Source organism: Acinonyx jubatus, chromosome D2 (assembly GCF_027475565.1).
Source record: "Acinonyx jubatus isolate Ajub_Pintada_27869175 chromosome D2, VMU_Ajub_asm_v1.0, whole genome shotgun sequence".
Lineage (NCBI taxonomy): Eukaryota > Metazoa > Chordata > Mammalia > Carnivora > Felidae > Acinonyx > Acinonyx jubatus.
Window position 1 is genome coordinate 49,108,024 of NC_069393.1, and position 16,304 is coordinate 49,124,327.

At 33.2% G+C, this 16,304-nt stretch overlaps 1 protein-coding gene across 2 annotated transcripts in view; it reads left to right on the top strand.

The window, feature by feature from the left end:
- KIF20B (kinesin family member 20B) overlaps positions 1-16,304 on the top strand; it is a 72,825-nt gene that overhangs the window by 27,914 nt on the left and 28,607 nt on the right. For both annotated transcript variants that reach the window (XM_015069064.3, XM_027062600.2), the window contains exons 20-24: positions 1,636-1,789; positions 5,282-6,515; positions 6,851-6,989; positions 13,390-13,509; positions 15,465-15,525. In XM_015069064.3, the coding sequence (XP_014924550.2) occupies positions 1,636-1,789; positions 5,282-6,515; positions 6,851-6,989; positions 13,390-13,509; positions 15,465-15,525 (1,708 nt within the window). The remainder of the gene's footprint in view (positions 1-1,635; positions 1,790-5,281; positions 6,516-6,850; positions 6,990-13,389; positions 13,510-15,464; positions 15,526-16,304) is intronic.

Here is a 16,304-nt window from a genome sequence, read left to right on the forward strand (position 1 = left end):
TTATTTCTGTAGTATGTTTGTTTGTATACCACAGTGTGTCAGTAATGTTTAAGTAATAGTGAGAAAGCACTATAAAATAAGCCATATTCCTAATTTAATAGCCCTTGCCTGTAAATAAACTTTTTAGATGGGTTCTACATTGTGTTATCAACCAAGTTAAAACAGTGTGCAGTATTGTTCACATAAATATGTAAACAAATGCAAAGTAAATTGGGACTTAGCCTGGATGTGCTGTTAAACTGTTAATCTAGGGTCACTGTTCCAAAGCTTGTCTTGAAAGCAGACTCTTCTGAAAGATAAAAAAGTTTGTCTTGAATGTCGGTTCTTGATCATCCTTCCATCCAAAAGCATACTCTAGGGGCAGAAAAGACTCTTTTCAGTAAATGAGTTGTGGAGGATAGATTTTTTTTTTTTTTTTTTTTTTGGTGAAGTTGTATCCTTTGAAGGAGGAAAAAAATGATCATACCATTTTGATAGGTCTAAGAGTGAGGAAGGAGCCAACTTGATCCTGTTATGGAGTGTTTGAATGAAAACTCTCAGGCTCTGTCAGCCGTGTGATCTTTCTATTCCAGGATTTTGTTATTTCTCAGTGACACCAGGGGACTAATTGTGAAAACGCGTGGAGGTTTTTCGTCATGACATCCTCCTCTGTTTAGGGATAGCTAAAAAAAACTTCTTAAAAAAAAACCTCATTACTTTGTAATTTAAAAAAGGCATCTCATTTATATCTTCTGAATAAAATGTTTTATTTTATGGTATAAAATGGCATTTTGTTTTTTTCATACACTTTTTTCCCCCCCAACATGGATTGCTACCAGCATGTAGGGATTTAAGTAATCTTTGCATTAAAAAAAAAAAAAAAAAAAAAAAAGTCCCTGCCTTTACCATACTTTTGATTACTTTATAGACCTAACTACTGAGTTTCATCCTTCCTCTTTCTGGAGAACAGTATATTCTATCTTTGTTTTCTGCTAACCTTTTAGGGAGGCATAGTATTTGTGTTAAAAAAATAAAAATCTAAGTGATTTTTATTGTTTAGATAAACTGGGGGTTAGTTTTAAAGCTGTATGTGGACTGTATATCTTTAAATATACATAGGCTTAGAAGCTAAGGCCTAAACTGTTTTTCTGAGAGTTGTTAAAGATAAGAAGGTGCTCCTTATCTGAGAGGCTTTGATTACAAAACAAAACTTGCAGAGTTTCTAGAGGGGGACCTCAAGATTTTAAGCTTAGCCATCTGTAAGAAACAGTTTTGTGGTAGTATTTTTGTATTTTTCTTTTCAAAGCACATTTGGAATGTGACTTAAAGGTAAGTGTTTTAGGGTTCTCCAGTTATCCCCATGCAGGTCTAAACCCACTAATGATGAATTTGATTTTCGGTATCAGGGTGAAATACATGCTTAACTGACTTTAAGATAAGTATTTTTGTTTTCCTTAGAGAGTGTGCAAGTTAGTTAATATTACTCATTTGCCAGAGCCGTCAGTTATTTTAGGGTGAGATTTAAGAAATAAATTAGAAAATGTTTCTACTGATTTGAAAATAAAATTTTTATGATACACCACTGAAACATTTATATAGCTTTTACATGTATTGTAGCTTTCTGTATGTGAACTAATCTTAATTATTTTATTTTAGGACCAGGCTGGTACCTCTTCTTTGATAACAAGCAATACATTGGCTTATAGTGAAACAGTTCAGGTGCTTGAGGATGACAAAACCAAAACCGATTTGGGAAGAAAAAGACAAAATGAAAATGAACTTCAACCAGAAGAACCGCCAGCAAAGAAAGGTACTACTTTATTTGTCATCAGGAGGACTTTCAGAAAGTTAATTCCTAAACCAGTAATGGACAGAGTTGCAAATAGGAAATTTACTTATCTAAGGAAAAAACCTGAGGAAATGTAAATGTCACTGATTTTTATGCTAACATTATAAACTGCCTGGAGGATGGGTGTGCGCATTTACAGCTGTCTTTTATTTTAATAAAATAATTTTAGATACTGTGTTTTTATCACTCTTTTGCATGCCTATGATTCTTTTTACTTCTGTGCTTAATGGTAGTCTTCTTTAATAAATAATTACAGTATCTTTTCATGCCCAAATCTCTCCACACTGTTTTCTCCCTTTGCATTCTTTATTCCTTCTATAAAAGGACATTTGACAGTAAGACTTCAAGCTGAACAGTACCAAAGACAAATGTGCTAGTTATTGCATTTACTGTAGAATTACTAAAAAGTGGGTGCATGCTTACTGTATAATGTATGTCTCTGTTTATGTGGAAGAATATATCAACTTTTATGTTCTCTCTAAGAAAATCATTGTTTTTTTTGGAAAACTTTTGTAGTATGATACAGGGCGTAAGGGCTTTCTACGAAAGGTTTATAAACTTTAGCAACCTGCCTAGCTGTTTCACCTTGAGAAAAGGGGTAAGTTAAGTCTTAACTTTGGTCATTAGCAAAATAAAATAAGTACTACCTGCCTCCTGAGGTTTTCAAAGATGAAGGCAGTGGGTAGTATACCAACATGATAAACCTTATAGAACCTCAGTGAAATGAATGTTTACAAAAGTAAATGCCTTAGAGGATAATATAGCATTAGATATATGGTTTATAGGATGTGTGGTGCTCATGTGAGCTAATAGATCAAGACATAATAAACATATGCCTTCTGTTATGCATTGAAGGAGGGATGCCTTTGCTGTGATTTTCCATAGCACACTGTTCCTCTCCCTCTTTCGCTTTGGTCTGTGCCATAGAGGAGCTGAGAACGTAGGATCAGTAGGTCACTAGGAAGTGGAAGTGGCCAGGAGCAAGTAATACACACAGTGGGACTAATCCTAAAGGTAACCTTTTCATGAAGAGTATTTAAGAACTGTAGTTGTTAGGCATAAATAATTTTGATATGGGTAGATTTAAGTAAGTTCATGTAATACAACAAAATATTTTTTTCTCCTTAAATTCACAACCACTTGGCCATTTCTCGATTTTTTTTTTATGTTATTAGAGACTACAAGGAATATATAAGTAAGGTACCCTATGAAAATCATAGTTATACATCATCTTTTCCCTTTAACTTCTACTAAAATCTCTGGAATAAAATATGTGAGTCCTGTAACCACTAGGATAGGATCAGGGGGTTGATAGTGTTTCATAGATGCATGTTTTCTCTTCTTAAAAAGGAATGCAAAGCAATTTTCCTATGAAAGTGAACTTGCTTGTATGAGGTCACTGTATCTGTACTTTGGGAAAGCTGGTAACCATGTAAACAGTCTAAGAAATAAGCCTTCAGGTAGCAATAAAGGAGGCAAACTAGAGACATGATACAGTCTGCTTACTTGCAATTGTTCAATCAAAACTGTACCTGTTATAACAAAATACAGTAAGCAGTATACGTATAAGTTGAGTATAGTGTAAATACTGAATTAAAGTGTTAACTGCATTCTTATTGTTTATGTGTAGTTTTTATAAGTTAACAATAGATACTGAAGAGTTTTTCCCATCTCTGTTGCTTGACTAATACTTTAATTTCTCCCTGACAAGGCAGTTCTGAATATGTTGTATAAATCTTTTGATAGAAAACATTTAAAATTTTCTGGAAGAACAGTATGAGTATCTGAAAAAAAAATCAGGTACAAAACAAATTCGTTTTATTTACCTTATGTTATGTAATTATCCCAGTCTTGAAATATAGTAAAATTAAAAGAACAACATTATTTGATCACAAAAGTTTTATTGAGCTTTCTGTATTCACTTGAGGGTTTAGGGACTATATCCATATGGTATGCGTGACTCAAATTTCTCAACTTAGGATAGATAGGATCTATTTGTGAGTTCTGAATTTCTGATTATTCTCATTTTAAACTTGCTTAGATCCCATCTCTCCTCATGAAGGGTTCAGACAATTTTATAACTTGTCATTTTAAAGGGCAAGAGGATTCTTTTTTTAAAAAAACATTTCTAAGTTATGAAAAAAAAAGTCCAGGACTCTTACCATCCTCATTTAGTTTTTTTAATTAGTCATTTCCACTGATGAAGTCATAGGTATAAATATAGCATGACAAGTAGAGAATTATATGAAATGGGAAGTAAAACAGAAATCTGAACCAGTGGAGACTGGATCATTCCACTTTGGGACGACTTGCCCCAACTTTGTAAAAGGTTAGGAGACACTCAGATGGAAGAATAATTTATTGGTTGAAGATTATTTAAAAAAAAAAAAATCCGTAAGAGGAAGTGGGCTCGTTTGTTGTAAAAATAGGGTAAATCTTTAAGATTCCAGAGTAGCTGGAATCCTTAGAATAAATTAAGAATCTTGAGGCAGTAAATTGGGAAAATGTAACTACAAACATAAGAAAAGCTTCAAAAATAAACTAAGCAGCTTTTAAGATAGTGAGGCTATACAGCAAGGGTAATGCCATGTTTTCCCCACCCTCTCTATGAGGCAGAAGACACAATGTGAGTTACAGATAATAAAACCTTATTCAGTGTGCTTTTAAAATTAGTCTGTATTAAAGAAAGATCTTGGGATTCCGAAATGAGATTGCACAGTTACCCAAGAGCATTTAGACAGTTAGGTGAAGGAAATGAATACGGATTGTATTTGAAAAATAGAAATCTACTGATAAGGCTTGTTTTTGTATCCATACTGTCGAAACTGAGATAGGTGATGTTATTATTTCTGCTTTACATTTGAGGAAGTGGTCTTAGGGTTGGGGAGTTTATTGACAGTTATACAGCTAGTGAAGAAGGCAATATCAGAGTTCTCAGAATTTCAACGATTTCCCCCCTAATTTTAGCTATTAAAATAAGGTACTCAGTTTTCAAGTCATTAATTCAGTAGATCTGTAATACAATTGTACTTTAAAATTGTTCTTTAAGGTTTGGGATGTCCACCTTAAGTGTCTCATTATGTGATTTCCTTCCCTCTGTCCCATGTTATAATGATAACAAAGACTTGTAGTAGAAAATTTAGATAATATTGAAAGTTATAAAAAGAAGAGAAATAACTGGTAATCCTGCTCAGGTAGCTACCATCTATTTTGGCATGCTTCCTTTGCTAACTCTTTCTGCATTAATTTAAGGAACTATAATTTTTACATCAATGGGCTTATGTGGGTGTATGTTTTGCAACCTGTTTTTTCTTTTTCACTCAATGCCCTGTTTCTGTTTCTCATTAAAAGTTTGCTTTCATATTTTTTGTATGTTTTAATATTGGCCTATAGGGTAATTTTTTGGTTTTATTAATGTTTGCCAGATTAATAACAGTTTTCTTATTTTTAAAGGACCTATCCACGTAACTCCAACTGAAGATGAAAAGAAAAGTGAAGAAGTGCAGAAGACCATTTCAGAAGATGAGGAAGGCATTAGAATTTTACAAGAAAATAATGAAGAACTGAAAACATGTCTACTCACGGCCGAGAATGAACTTAAAAATGAAAAGGAAGAAAAAGCAGAATTAAACAAAAAGATCATTAGTTTGCAGCAGGAACTTTCTTTTTCTGAAAAGAAGAGTTTGACTTTAAATATTGAGGTCCAACAAATTCAGTCAAATTATGATAATGCAATTTCTGAATTACATGTGCTGAGAGGTATAAATCAAGAACAGGAGGAAAAGATTGAGAAATTGTCAAAGGAAATAGAAACCGCTAGAAAAAATATCACAACTAATGTTTCACAAATAAAAGCAATGCAAGCAAAAATAGATGAACTACGAATGCTTGATTCAGTTTCTCAGATCGCAAACATAGATTTACTCAATCTCCGGGATCTGTCAAGTGGCTTTCAAGAGGATAATTTACAGAATACACAGTTACACCTTTTAGATAATGATGGTTTGGTAAGTAAGCAGGTTAACGAATATCATATTCAAGAACTCGGTAGGGAAAGTTCTTTCCACTCTAGTATTGAGGCCATTTGGGAAGAGTGTAAGGAGATTGTAAAAGCCTCTTCCAAAAAAAGTCATCAGATCCAGGAATTGGAACAACAGAGAGAAAAATTACAGGCAGAATTAAGAGGCTGTATGGATGAAAACAATAGGCTAAAAACAGAGGAGAGGGAGAATAAAAATCAAGGTGACCTACTGAAAGAAAAAGAAAATCTTATACAACAGCTGAAACAAGAATTGCAAGAAAAAAACATTTCTCTTGATGTTCAAGTACAGCATGTAGTTGAAGGGAAGAGAGCACTTTCAGAACTTACACAAGATGTTACTTGCTATAAGATGAAAATAAAGGAACTTAAAGCAATCTTAGAAACTCAAAAAGATGAATGTAGTCGTTCAGCCAAGTTAGAACAAGAAATATTGGAAAAGGAATCTATCATCTCAAAGCTAGAGAGAAGTCTGAAGGAATTTCAAGCAAAGCTTCAGGATTCTATTAAAAACACCAAAGATTTAAGTGAAAAGGAAATCAAGTTGAAAGAAGAAGTCGCACAGTTAACAAATAATTTGCAGGATGCAAAGCATTCACTTCAGTTAAAGGAAGAAGAAAATGAAACCAACTGGCAAAAAGCAGAAAAGTAAGATAAATGTTATTAAAATATTTAAAAATGTGCAAAGCATTTATTTTATTGGTTTTCCTATGTAGCTTTTAAATAATAGATGGGCATAACTTAATCTAATACAATATAGCATGTATGATGAGTAAAGAACTTGAACTTTGTTCAAATAGACCTTTGGAACCCAAAGTTATGTGCAAAAATCTGTTTATAAAATCACATGAAAGCCTTTCTGAAGGACTCATTGGACATTCCAGGTTTGTGAAAATAGAGAATTTTGTAGATCGTTAGCAGTTACACATATGATCTTATGTGTCTAGTGGTGGTCACTATAGAACATGATTTGTGTTCTTTAGGTTGAAAGAGGAGCTCTCTGCAAGCTCTGCTCTTACCCAGAATCTGAAAGCAGATCTTCAGAGGAAGGAAGAAGACTATGCTGAGCTGAAAGAGAAACTGGCTGATGCGAAAAAACAGATTGAGCAAGTACAGAAAGAGGTAGGTTATTTGAAAAGTTGTATGGCCAACTTAAATAACAAAGATTGTTTCCCTTCCATAGCACATTTTTTAGACACAGATTTTAGAATGAAACAGAACATTTACCAACTCCACAATTTTTCTTAAAATGCTGAGAAAACTTATTTCACAGAAGAAAATTTAGCCAGCTTCAACAAACAGGAATGTTCAACGTTAAGAAAAATATGTGGGAGAGGTTGATGGGGGAATAGGTGAAATAGGTGAGGGGGATTAAGAGTCCACTAATGATCATAAGCACGGGGTAATGTGTAGAATTGCTGAATCGCTACTTTGTACACCTGAAACTAATATAACTGTATGTTAATTATCCTGGAATTAAAATAAAAAACTTAATAAATCTCAAAAAAAGAAAAAAATGTGCCTCATATAGGATTAGAATCTTTTTTTCTTTTAAGCACTGCCAAGTTCAAGTTCCCCCAGAAGTAAAAATGAAACTTGTTTGCAGATAATATTCATAAGTGTATGCAGTATAGTTGTAACAAGTTTTTATTAGTTTAATATTAAAATAGGAAATGTAATCACTGATTGCAAGTACAAAATACACAAAAGTATATACAGTGAGAAAAAAGACTCCCTCCTTCCTAGCCATCAAGTTTCTCTCCAAGGCATCAAACGATACCAGTTACTTTCTCTTTACTTCTTCCTCTCTCTAGCCTTCTTTCTTCTCTTTCTGTAAAAAAAAAAAAAAAAAGAAAATATCCTATAGACACTGTTGTGAATCTTAGTTTTTTCACTTAATAGTGCATCTTGGCTGTCTTCTCCTATCAGGATAATGTCAAGAATCTCCAGGGGCGCCTGGGTGGCTCAGTCAGTTGAGTGTCTGACTTCCACTCAGGTCATGATTTCATGGTTCAAGGGTTTGAGCCCCACGTTGGACTCTGTGCTGACAGCTCAGAGCCTAGAGCCTGCTTCAGATTCTGTGTCTGTCTCTCTTTCTGTCCCACCACCCTCACACTCTGTTTCTCTCTCTCAATAGTAAATAAACATTTAAAAAAAAAAAAAAAAAAAAGAATCTCCAAATGAACTATTTTATGACTACAAACTGTATTTGCCATTAGTTAATTGGTCCTGTATTATTAGACAATTCAGATAATTTTGTCTTCTGCTGATTGAGCTTATGCAGCAAAGTCATTTGAACATTTACAAGAAATTCTGTGATACATAAATTCCCAAAAGTAGAATTTATGATTCACTGGTTTGTGCATTTGTAATTTTGATGCATTTGTAATTTTGATACTCTCAATGCCAGTTTGTAAGCCAGAGGTAATTACGAGAATAAGAGAATATTTTTTCCACCCTAATCCACAAAGTAGTATTTTATCATACTTTTTGATATTTGCTAATTTGACAGGTAAAGTATGTATCTCACAGTAATTTAATTTGCATTTTTCTAATTATGAGTGAGCATCTTTTTGTTTAAAAGCCATTTATATTTTTTTCTATGAACTGTGTATTCATATCTTTGGCCTTTTAATTTGGGTTATTGATTTTTCTGTTTTTTTCAATTATTTTTGCTTTATAGGAGCTTATTACATATTTAGGAAATTAGCCTTTTTAAAGATATAAATTGAAGACCCCTTCTCCTCATTGCTGTTTTTCTTAATAGGGTTCTTTTTTTGCCTTAGAGCAAATTTTGATTTTCATGTATTTAAATTTATTTATTTTTCTTTCATGACTTCTTGATTTTGACTTGTACTTAGAGTTTTTCTAAAGCTGAAAGTTGTTTTTTTTTAATAAATGTGGTTTTCTTTGTTGTTTTTTTTTTTTAATTTTAAGCTTTTTATTTTTAAGTAATCTCTACACCCAATGTAGGGCTTGAACCCATAACCCCAAGATCGAGAGTTGCATGCTCTCCCAACTGAGCCAGCCAGGCACCCCTAAAAGCTGAAACAATTTTTAATTTTTTTTATTATTATTTTTTTAATGTGTATTTATTTTTGAGAGAGACAGAGACAGTGCGAGCAGGGGAGGGGCAGAGAGAGAGAGGGAGACAGAGACTCTGAAGCAGGCTCCAGGCTCTGAGCTGTCAGCACAGAGCCCGACATGGGGCTCGAACTCATGAATTGTGAAATCATGACCTGATCCGAAGTTAGGTGCTCAACTGACTGAGCCACCCAAGTGCCCCAAAGCTGAAACGGTTTTAAAGAATTATTTTTTATTATTACTTTGAGTTAGTTAAAAAGAATACTTAAATGTGTCTGGTCTGAAGAAATTGGTATAGCAAATGCTTGTGGGCCCCATCCCTACTTATGCTTCCTACCTCCATAGAAGTTACTACATTGAACGTTTTGTGTTTAATCTTTCTTACCTTCTAAAAATATAATTTAAAACCATATTTATTCTTTATCTCTAAGTATATTGTATTTTTCTGAGACTTTTTATTTTTCACATCATATTTCTGAGATTCATTTATGTATAGTGTAATAATCACTTTTACTGCTGTATAATACACCCTTGTGTGACCTTCTGCTATTTATTTATCCATTTGCCTATTGCCATTTAGGTTTGTTTTTTTTTTTCTGTTTTTTGCTGTAGAAACAGCATTCCTCTTTTATACATGCCTGTGCATATACTTGTGTGAGAGTTTCTATTCCAAGGGGTGGAATTGTTGCATTGGACGATGTGAAGGGGTATTATTGCCATTTGGAATTGCATTCCTCTGATAATTAATGAAGTCCAGCATCTATTCATGTGTTTATTGGCTATTTGTCTGTTCTGGTTACTAACTACTCTGTGAAATCATTTGTTAATATTTTCTCTTAATTGTGCTTTTTTTTTTTTAATTAATGTGTAGTATTTCTTTATTCTTGATTCTTTGTCAGTTAAATATGTCACAAATATCTTCTGTTTTGTCATCTTTTGATGATTGAAGTTCTTTATTTAAAATCTTTTTTTTAATATTTATTTTTGAGAGAGAGAGAGAGAGAGAGACAGGCAGGGCACAAGTGGGGGAAGGGCAGAGAGAAAGGGAGACACAGAATCCAAAATAGGCTGCAGGCTCCAAGCTGTCAGCACAGAGCCCGACGTGGGGCTCAAATCCACAAACCGTGAGATCATAACCTGAGCCGAAGTCACACACTTAACTGTCTGAGCCTGAAGTTCTTTATTTTAATAGTTTTATTTTTTACCATTCTTTTGAAAACCAGACCACTTCATTTTTCAAATGTACTTAAAAGCCAGCATCTGTCAGTGCTCCACTTATTTCTATGATTCTTATTTTCACTCAGTTTTTATCTCTGTATTTCTTAACTTTTTTTTTTTGCTAATTCTTCAATGCATTTAAAAAGATTAAATTTATTTTTTTTTCATCCAGTATATATATATTTTTTCAACAGAGGATTGGTTAGTTTATTCTAAACCATTTGAAATTGAAGTTCTGGAATAGTTTATTATTTAATGTAAAAAAATTCCCATAATAAGATAGCATTAATGTAAATTAAAAATGAATAAAAAAGTTAGAATGGATATGAACTTTCTGATTAAATAAGCAACAATTTTCATGACCATTAGGTCTGTCTAGTAAAGAAAAGGAAGGGGGAGAGAAGCTCTTGCTATGGACCCAGTTCCCCTCTGCACTTTTTTGGATAGAGGTTCTTTTCTTTCTCTGCCAGCTCCTTAAGCACTGTGATGCCTGGAAGCTTTGGCCTAAGTTCTGTTTCTTCATTTATAGTGATTTGTAGAGATGTGTAAATTGTATTTCTCATTGTTTCATCAGCACAATTTATAATTTATAAAGTTTTCAGAATCATCAGTATAAATAGCAGGATTCTGATTTAAGTACAAAGTTAAGAGCTAAGCTTTCATGATAATATGGGAAAATGCTTGTGTTATAATATTAAATAATAGAAGGTGAACCCAATTTTATATATAGTCAAACCTTGAACAGATAAATTTGAGCTGTGCAGGTCCACTCTTTTCTTTTCTCTAGCTTTACTTTATTGTAAGAACACAGTATATAATACATATAACATACACATGTGTTCATTGACTTTATGATATTGGTAAGGCATGTGGTCAGGTTTTTGGAGAGTCAAAAGTAATATGTTGGGGCACCTAGGTGGCTCAGTTGTTAAGTGTTCGACTCCTGGTTTTGGCTCAGGTCATGATCTCACAGTTCATGAGTTCGAGCCCTGTGTCAGGCTCTGTGCTGGAAGTGTGAAGCCTGATTGGGATTTCAATCTCCCTCTCTCTCTGACTCTCCCTGGCTTGCTCTCTCTTTGCTCTCTCTCTCTTTCTCTCTCTCTCAAAAATTAAATAAGTAAACATAAAAATATTAAAATGTAATACGTCAATTTTTGACTGCATAGAAGATATGTATCCCTAACCTCTGCATTGTTCAAGGGTCAAGTGTATATGGTAAGATTAAAAGTTTGTGAACAATCTGCATTAAAATATAGACTGCAAGGAAATATATAAAAATATTACATATTTTGATTAATTTAGGCAGTGGTATAGGTAACTCTTTTAAACCTCTATTGTTGCATTTATTACTATCTTATAGTATGTATTCATTATAATAAGGGAAATATAACAACGTTTTTAATCAGTGGAAGGAAAATATAAATCATACCACCATAGGTAAAATGTAAAAAACCTATGGAGTTTCATATAAGTATATACAGAAAGTTTCGAAGTTACGTGACAAATATTTTAATGGTAGGTTAGATGAGGAATGTTAGACAGTAAAGATGACCTAAACTATAATTAGATAATAGGAAAATTCTTAGATCAGTAAGCTAAAAGCAATGTGGTATAATTTGGAAAAGCATTTGTTCGTTACTCAGAAGATTTGGATCCTTCGCTTTCTAGACACGTAACTTCCTGGTTTAAGATACTATTTCTGAGCACCATGATTATCAGTAAGCATTCTCAAGGATGGTATAATTAACTGCTATTCACATGGAACCAGTTACTTAATAGTTCATTTTTCCAATTAAATAATAGCTCCTTTTTCTAATTAAAAACTTAATTGTATATATTATTTGGAAATATTTCTTAACATTTCTCATTTCTCTCTTCTGTTTAAACATGACCACTCTTGCCAGTCCATCTATCTTTTTTTAGATCTTTGTGTATGCATTTGACTTAATATATGTATGTAACTGCTGTGTATGCTTGTATGTGTCTATTTTTATAAATGGAATCATGTATATATAAATATTGCTTTTTAACTCTAGTTTTGAGATTTTTTTTCACACCACTATTTACAAGGGTATCTCTTTTTATGTTTTATTGTATAGATGACCACTGTTACCCTAATGATGGTTATTAAGGGTATTTTTTCTTTTTCAAAATAATATGTAGTGTCAATGTAAGTAATAATAATGACAACAACAATAATAGCTTACTCTGGGTCAGTTATTCTGAGTTTACATATAACATCTCATTTAATTCTCAGACATATTAGGGGTAGGCATTGTTTTTAACTTCCATTTAATGGATAAGGAAACATGTACTGAGAGATCTAACTTGTCCAAGTTCACTTAGCTAACAAATGGTAGAGCCAGGATGGAAACTAAGGTGGTCCTTATGTGCATATTGGTGCAGCACACAGTCTTTATTTCTTGTTGGCTGATAGTTTATGGCTGTAAAATTGGTAAGGATGGTTTTATTACTCTAAGTCCCATATTTTTTAAACAAAATAAAAATAATAAATACTATTAATGTATGATTATAAAGGTAATATGTATCTATTGTGTAGTAAATTTGGAACATTCAGAAAGCCTAAAAAGAAATGTAAAAATTCCCTGAAACCAAACCACTCAGAGCTACTATTATGGTATTTCCATGCTTTTTATGAAGGGGAGCTTTTTTCAGTTTATAGCCTTCATTTTATGAGATCTCTAGGATTGGTAGAGAATTGTAGAATTATGTTACCAGTAATCAAAAATCAGTTGACCTTCACTTGCGTGGATAACTTTTGATCTTATGATTGTTCCATTTTCATCCTCTGTGGGCCATTATTAGCTTTTAAAGTATTTCTTGTATTACTGATCCCGTTACTCAGTAAACCTTGGAAACCTGAGCCAGTATTTTCCTCATAGAGTATCTCTATTGATTTTTCTGTGATAATGATTTTGCTGTTGCAAGGTGCTATGTTGATTCTTTTTTAGAGCACTTAGAGAATTTGAAATTCTTAAAATATTATAAGAAGAAAGTGATCTTTTCATATGCATTCTCCTTTAGTGTATTAAGACATTTCCTATAATTTGAAGCCATATCATAGTATGTTAGACTGTAATTTTTCTAATGGGTTTTAAAGGATACGAATCTTTGAACCAGTGGCCATGAATTTTAAACAACGAAAAGCAGTTAGTATTATAAAAAACATTTAATTTGTTTTATAAACATTACTTTGTAGGTATCTGTAATGCGTGATGAGGAGAAATTGCTGAGAATGAAAATCAATGAACTGGAGAAAAAGAAAAACCAGTGTTCTCAGGAAATAGATATGAAACAGCGAACCATTCAGCAACTCAAGGTAACAGTTTTGTTTTTAAAATAGTTTAAGTAGATTTTGTTGGTGTATTTTAGTATCTACTTAAATGTATCCATTCTTACAACAAATTCTCTTTTGGCTATTTCTGGAATCTAAAATTTTTTTTAATTACTTAAAATTAAGTATGGCCATAGTGATTTGCTTCTAATGAATAGAGTACGGAAAGGAAAAGGTAGTATCTTTACAGTAGAGAAACCTGGCAGGTAGCACCTTAACCAGGTGTTCGAGAATAGCGTCACCAGTAGTAAGTCATGTTGAGACCATGTGCTTCCTGATAGGATGTGTCCAGAAGGGCAGGGCCATCTCATGTGGTATTTTACACCCAAATCCATAATCTCAGTTTAATTAGGAGAAAACATCAGACAAACCCAAACTGAGGATGTTCTACAAAATACCCGACCAGTAAAAAGTGTCAAGGTTATTAAAGAAAAAGATTACCAAGGAATTCTCACAGAATAGAGGAGACTAAGGGGAAATGATTGCTAAATGCAATCTTCGATCCTGTATGGGATCCTAGAAGAGAAAAAGGATGTCACTGGAGAAACTGGTGAAATCCAAATAAAGTCTGTAGTGTTCATTAGCATTATTGCATCAGTGCTAATTTCTTTTTTCATACAAAGATGATTTTTTCCATATTTTAAATAATAGAGAATGGAGACTCAACTGCTCATTCTTCTGTCCAGTGTTTTGCAATTTTTAAATAAATGTACTTTGATAATGTAAAAGTTAACATTAGGGGAAGCTACGTGGAGGTTATACAGGAGATCTCTTCTATCTTTGCAACTCTTTTGTGAATCTAAAATCATTTCAAAATAAAAAGTAAAAAGAAAGTGAAGCTCATGTTCTAAAAAAAATATTTTTCAAAAGGACACTTAAAAAGCAAAATCCCTTTATAAGTGATTATATTTTGCTTGACATCAATTAAGTGGATTGGGCAACAATAAAAAGAATGGATTTGTTGTATTCTTTGCATGTTTGCTTTTAAATGAAGCAAACCAATGAATATTCAGATATAAACACATGATTTAAATTTTTTTTAATGTTTATTTCTTGAAAGAGAGAGAGAGAGAGAGAGAAACAGAGCATGAGCAGGGGGAGGGGCAGAGAGAGAGAGGGAGACACAGAATCTGACGCAGGCTCTAGGCTCTGAGCTGTCAGCACAGAGCCCGACGCGAGGCTGGAACTCACAAACGGTGTCATGACCTAAGCTGAAGTCAGATGCTCAACTGACTGAGCCACCCAGGTGCCCCAACACATGATTTAATTTTTAACTGAATGTAATCCTAATAAAGCAGCCTGTACTTTCATAATAGGATTCAGAGATTTCCAGGTTCTGTAATGATTCATTGTAAAATTTATAAAGTAAGGACATAGTGTTGACACTGAATGAGACAGGGAATGAAGGATTACCAGATAGGTTAAAACTAGAATTGGAAGATTTCCAGTGTCCATAATTTAGTCTTGCCTTTGTGGCTCCTGTTATTTTTTTCAAACTTCCCAGCTACTTTCTATGTAGAGGGTTTGGAGGACCCTATTTTTTCAGCTTTTTAAGTTTATTGATAGGGAACTTTTTTTTATGGTTTTCCTTGTTCCTTCTATTGTTAAATGTATAGTGAGCCTCCATATCCTCATTTCTACTTTTTTGGTGTATAAGAGAAACCTGGTAGCTTAAAATATTGAGTAAATAAAATGACTGGGCAGTAACTTTGAGGTAGATTAAAGGTATCAAGTTGTTTTTGTTTTTGTTTTTCTTATTACTACTCTCACCCTGCCCTTTTCTCCAAGGTGAAAAAACTTGGAAGTTTGAGACTAGTAATCAGCCTTGTAGGAGAGAGATTTCAAACCTAACATTGAACCTTATTTTTAAATCCCAATATTAAATGTTGGTGTGCATTTTAGTTACATTTGCATTTAATTCCTGTTGTTTCATTTTGCAGGAGCAGTTAAATAATCAGAATGTGAAAGAAGCTATACAACAGTATGAGAGAGTATGCAAAGGTCAGGAGCAAATCTCTATTTCCGGTACTAAAATAACTGCATAACAATTGATTTAGCATTTTCCTCTGAAAATTATAAAGTAATGTCAACATAAGATGTAACTGTATCAAAGGAGAAAAGCATTGATTTTTTTTTTTTATTTATTTGTTTTGAGAGAGACAGAGAGAGCACAAGTAGGAGAGGGGCAGAGAGAGAAAGGGAGAGAGAATCCCAAGCAGTCTCTGTGCAGTCAGCACAGAGCCTGATGCAGGGCTCGAATTCACGATACCATGAGATCATGACCTGCGCCAAAATCAAGAGTCCCAGACACTTAACCAGCTGAGCCACCCAGGCGCCACAGAAAAGCATTGATCCTAATAAGTAACTTGGCAACATAAAGTTTATTCTTAGAAAAATAAAACATTAAAAAATGCTCAGTTAAAGGAATATTGATTTCTAGATAATGGCCACTATTTTCTGAAAAACAAAGTCGGTTACATAGGTCACAATGAATGGAATAGATTTCTAGCAAAATCATGTAAGAATATATGTCAAGTAAAACATCTTTAAAATTAAAATATTTTTAAAAAGTTTTTAAAAACCATTAAGTACTTCAGCTTCACATCTTATGTGCTGAATTGTGCTTTTTTTACTCAGATTTTACTTTTAAATTTGAAATGTAAAAGTACCTTTGTAGATGATACATCTTTCTATTTGTGATATTATGTGCATTCCTCTACTGCCCGTCACTCATCCCTCAAACTCTTAGTTGTGTGGTTAGTAGAGCTGGGATTTGAATG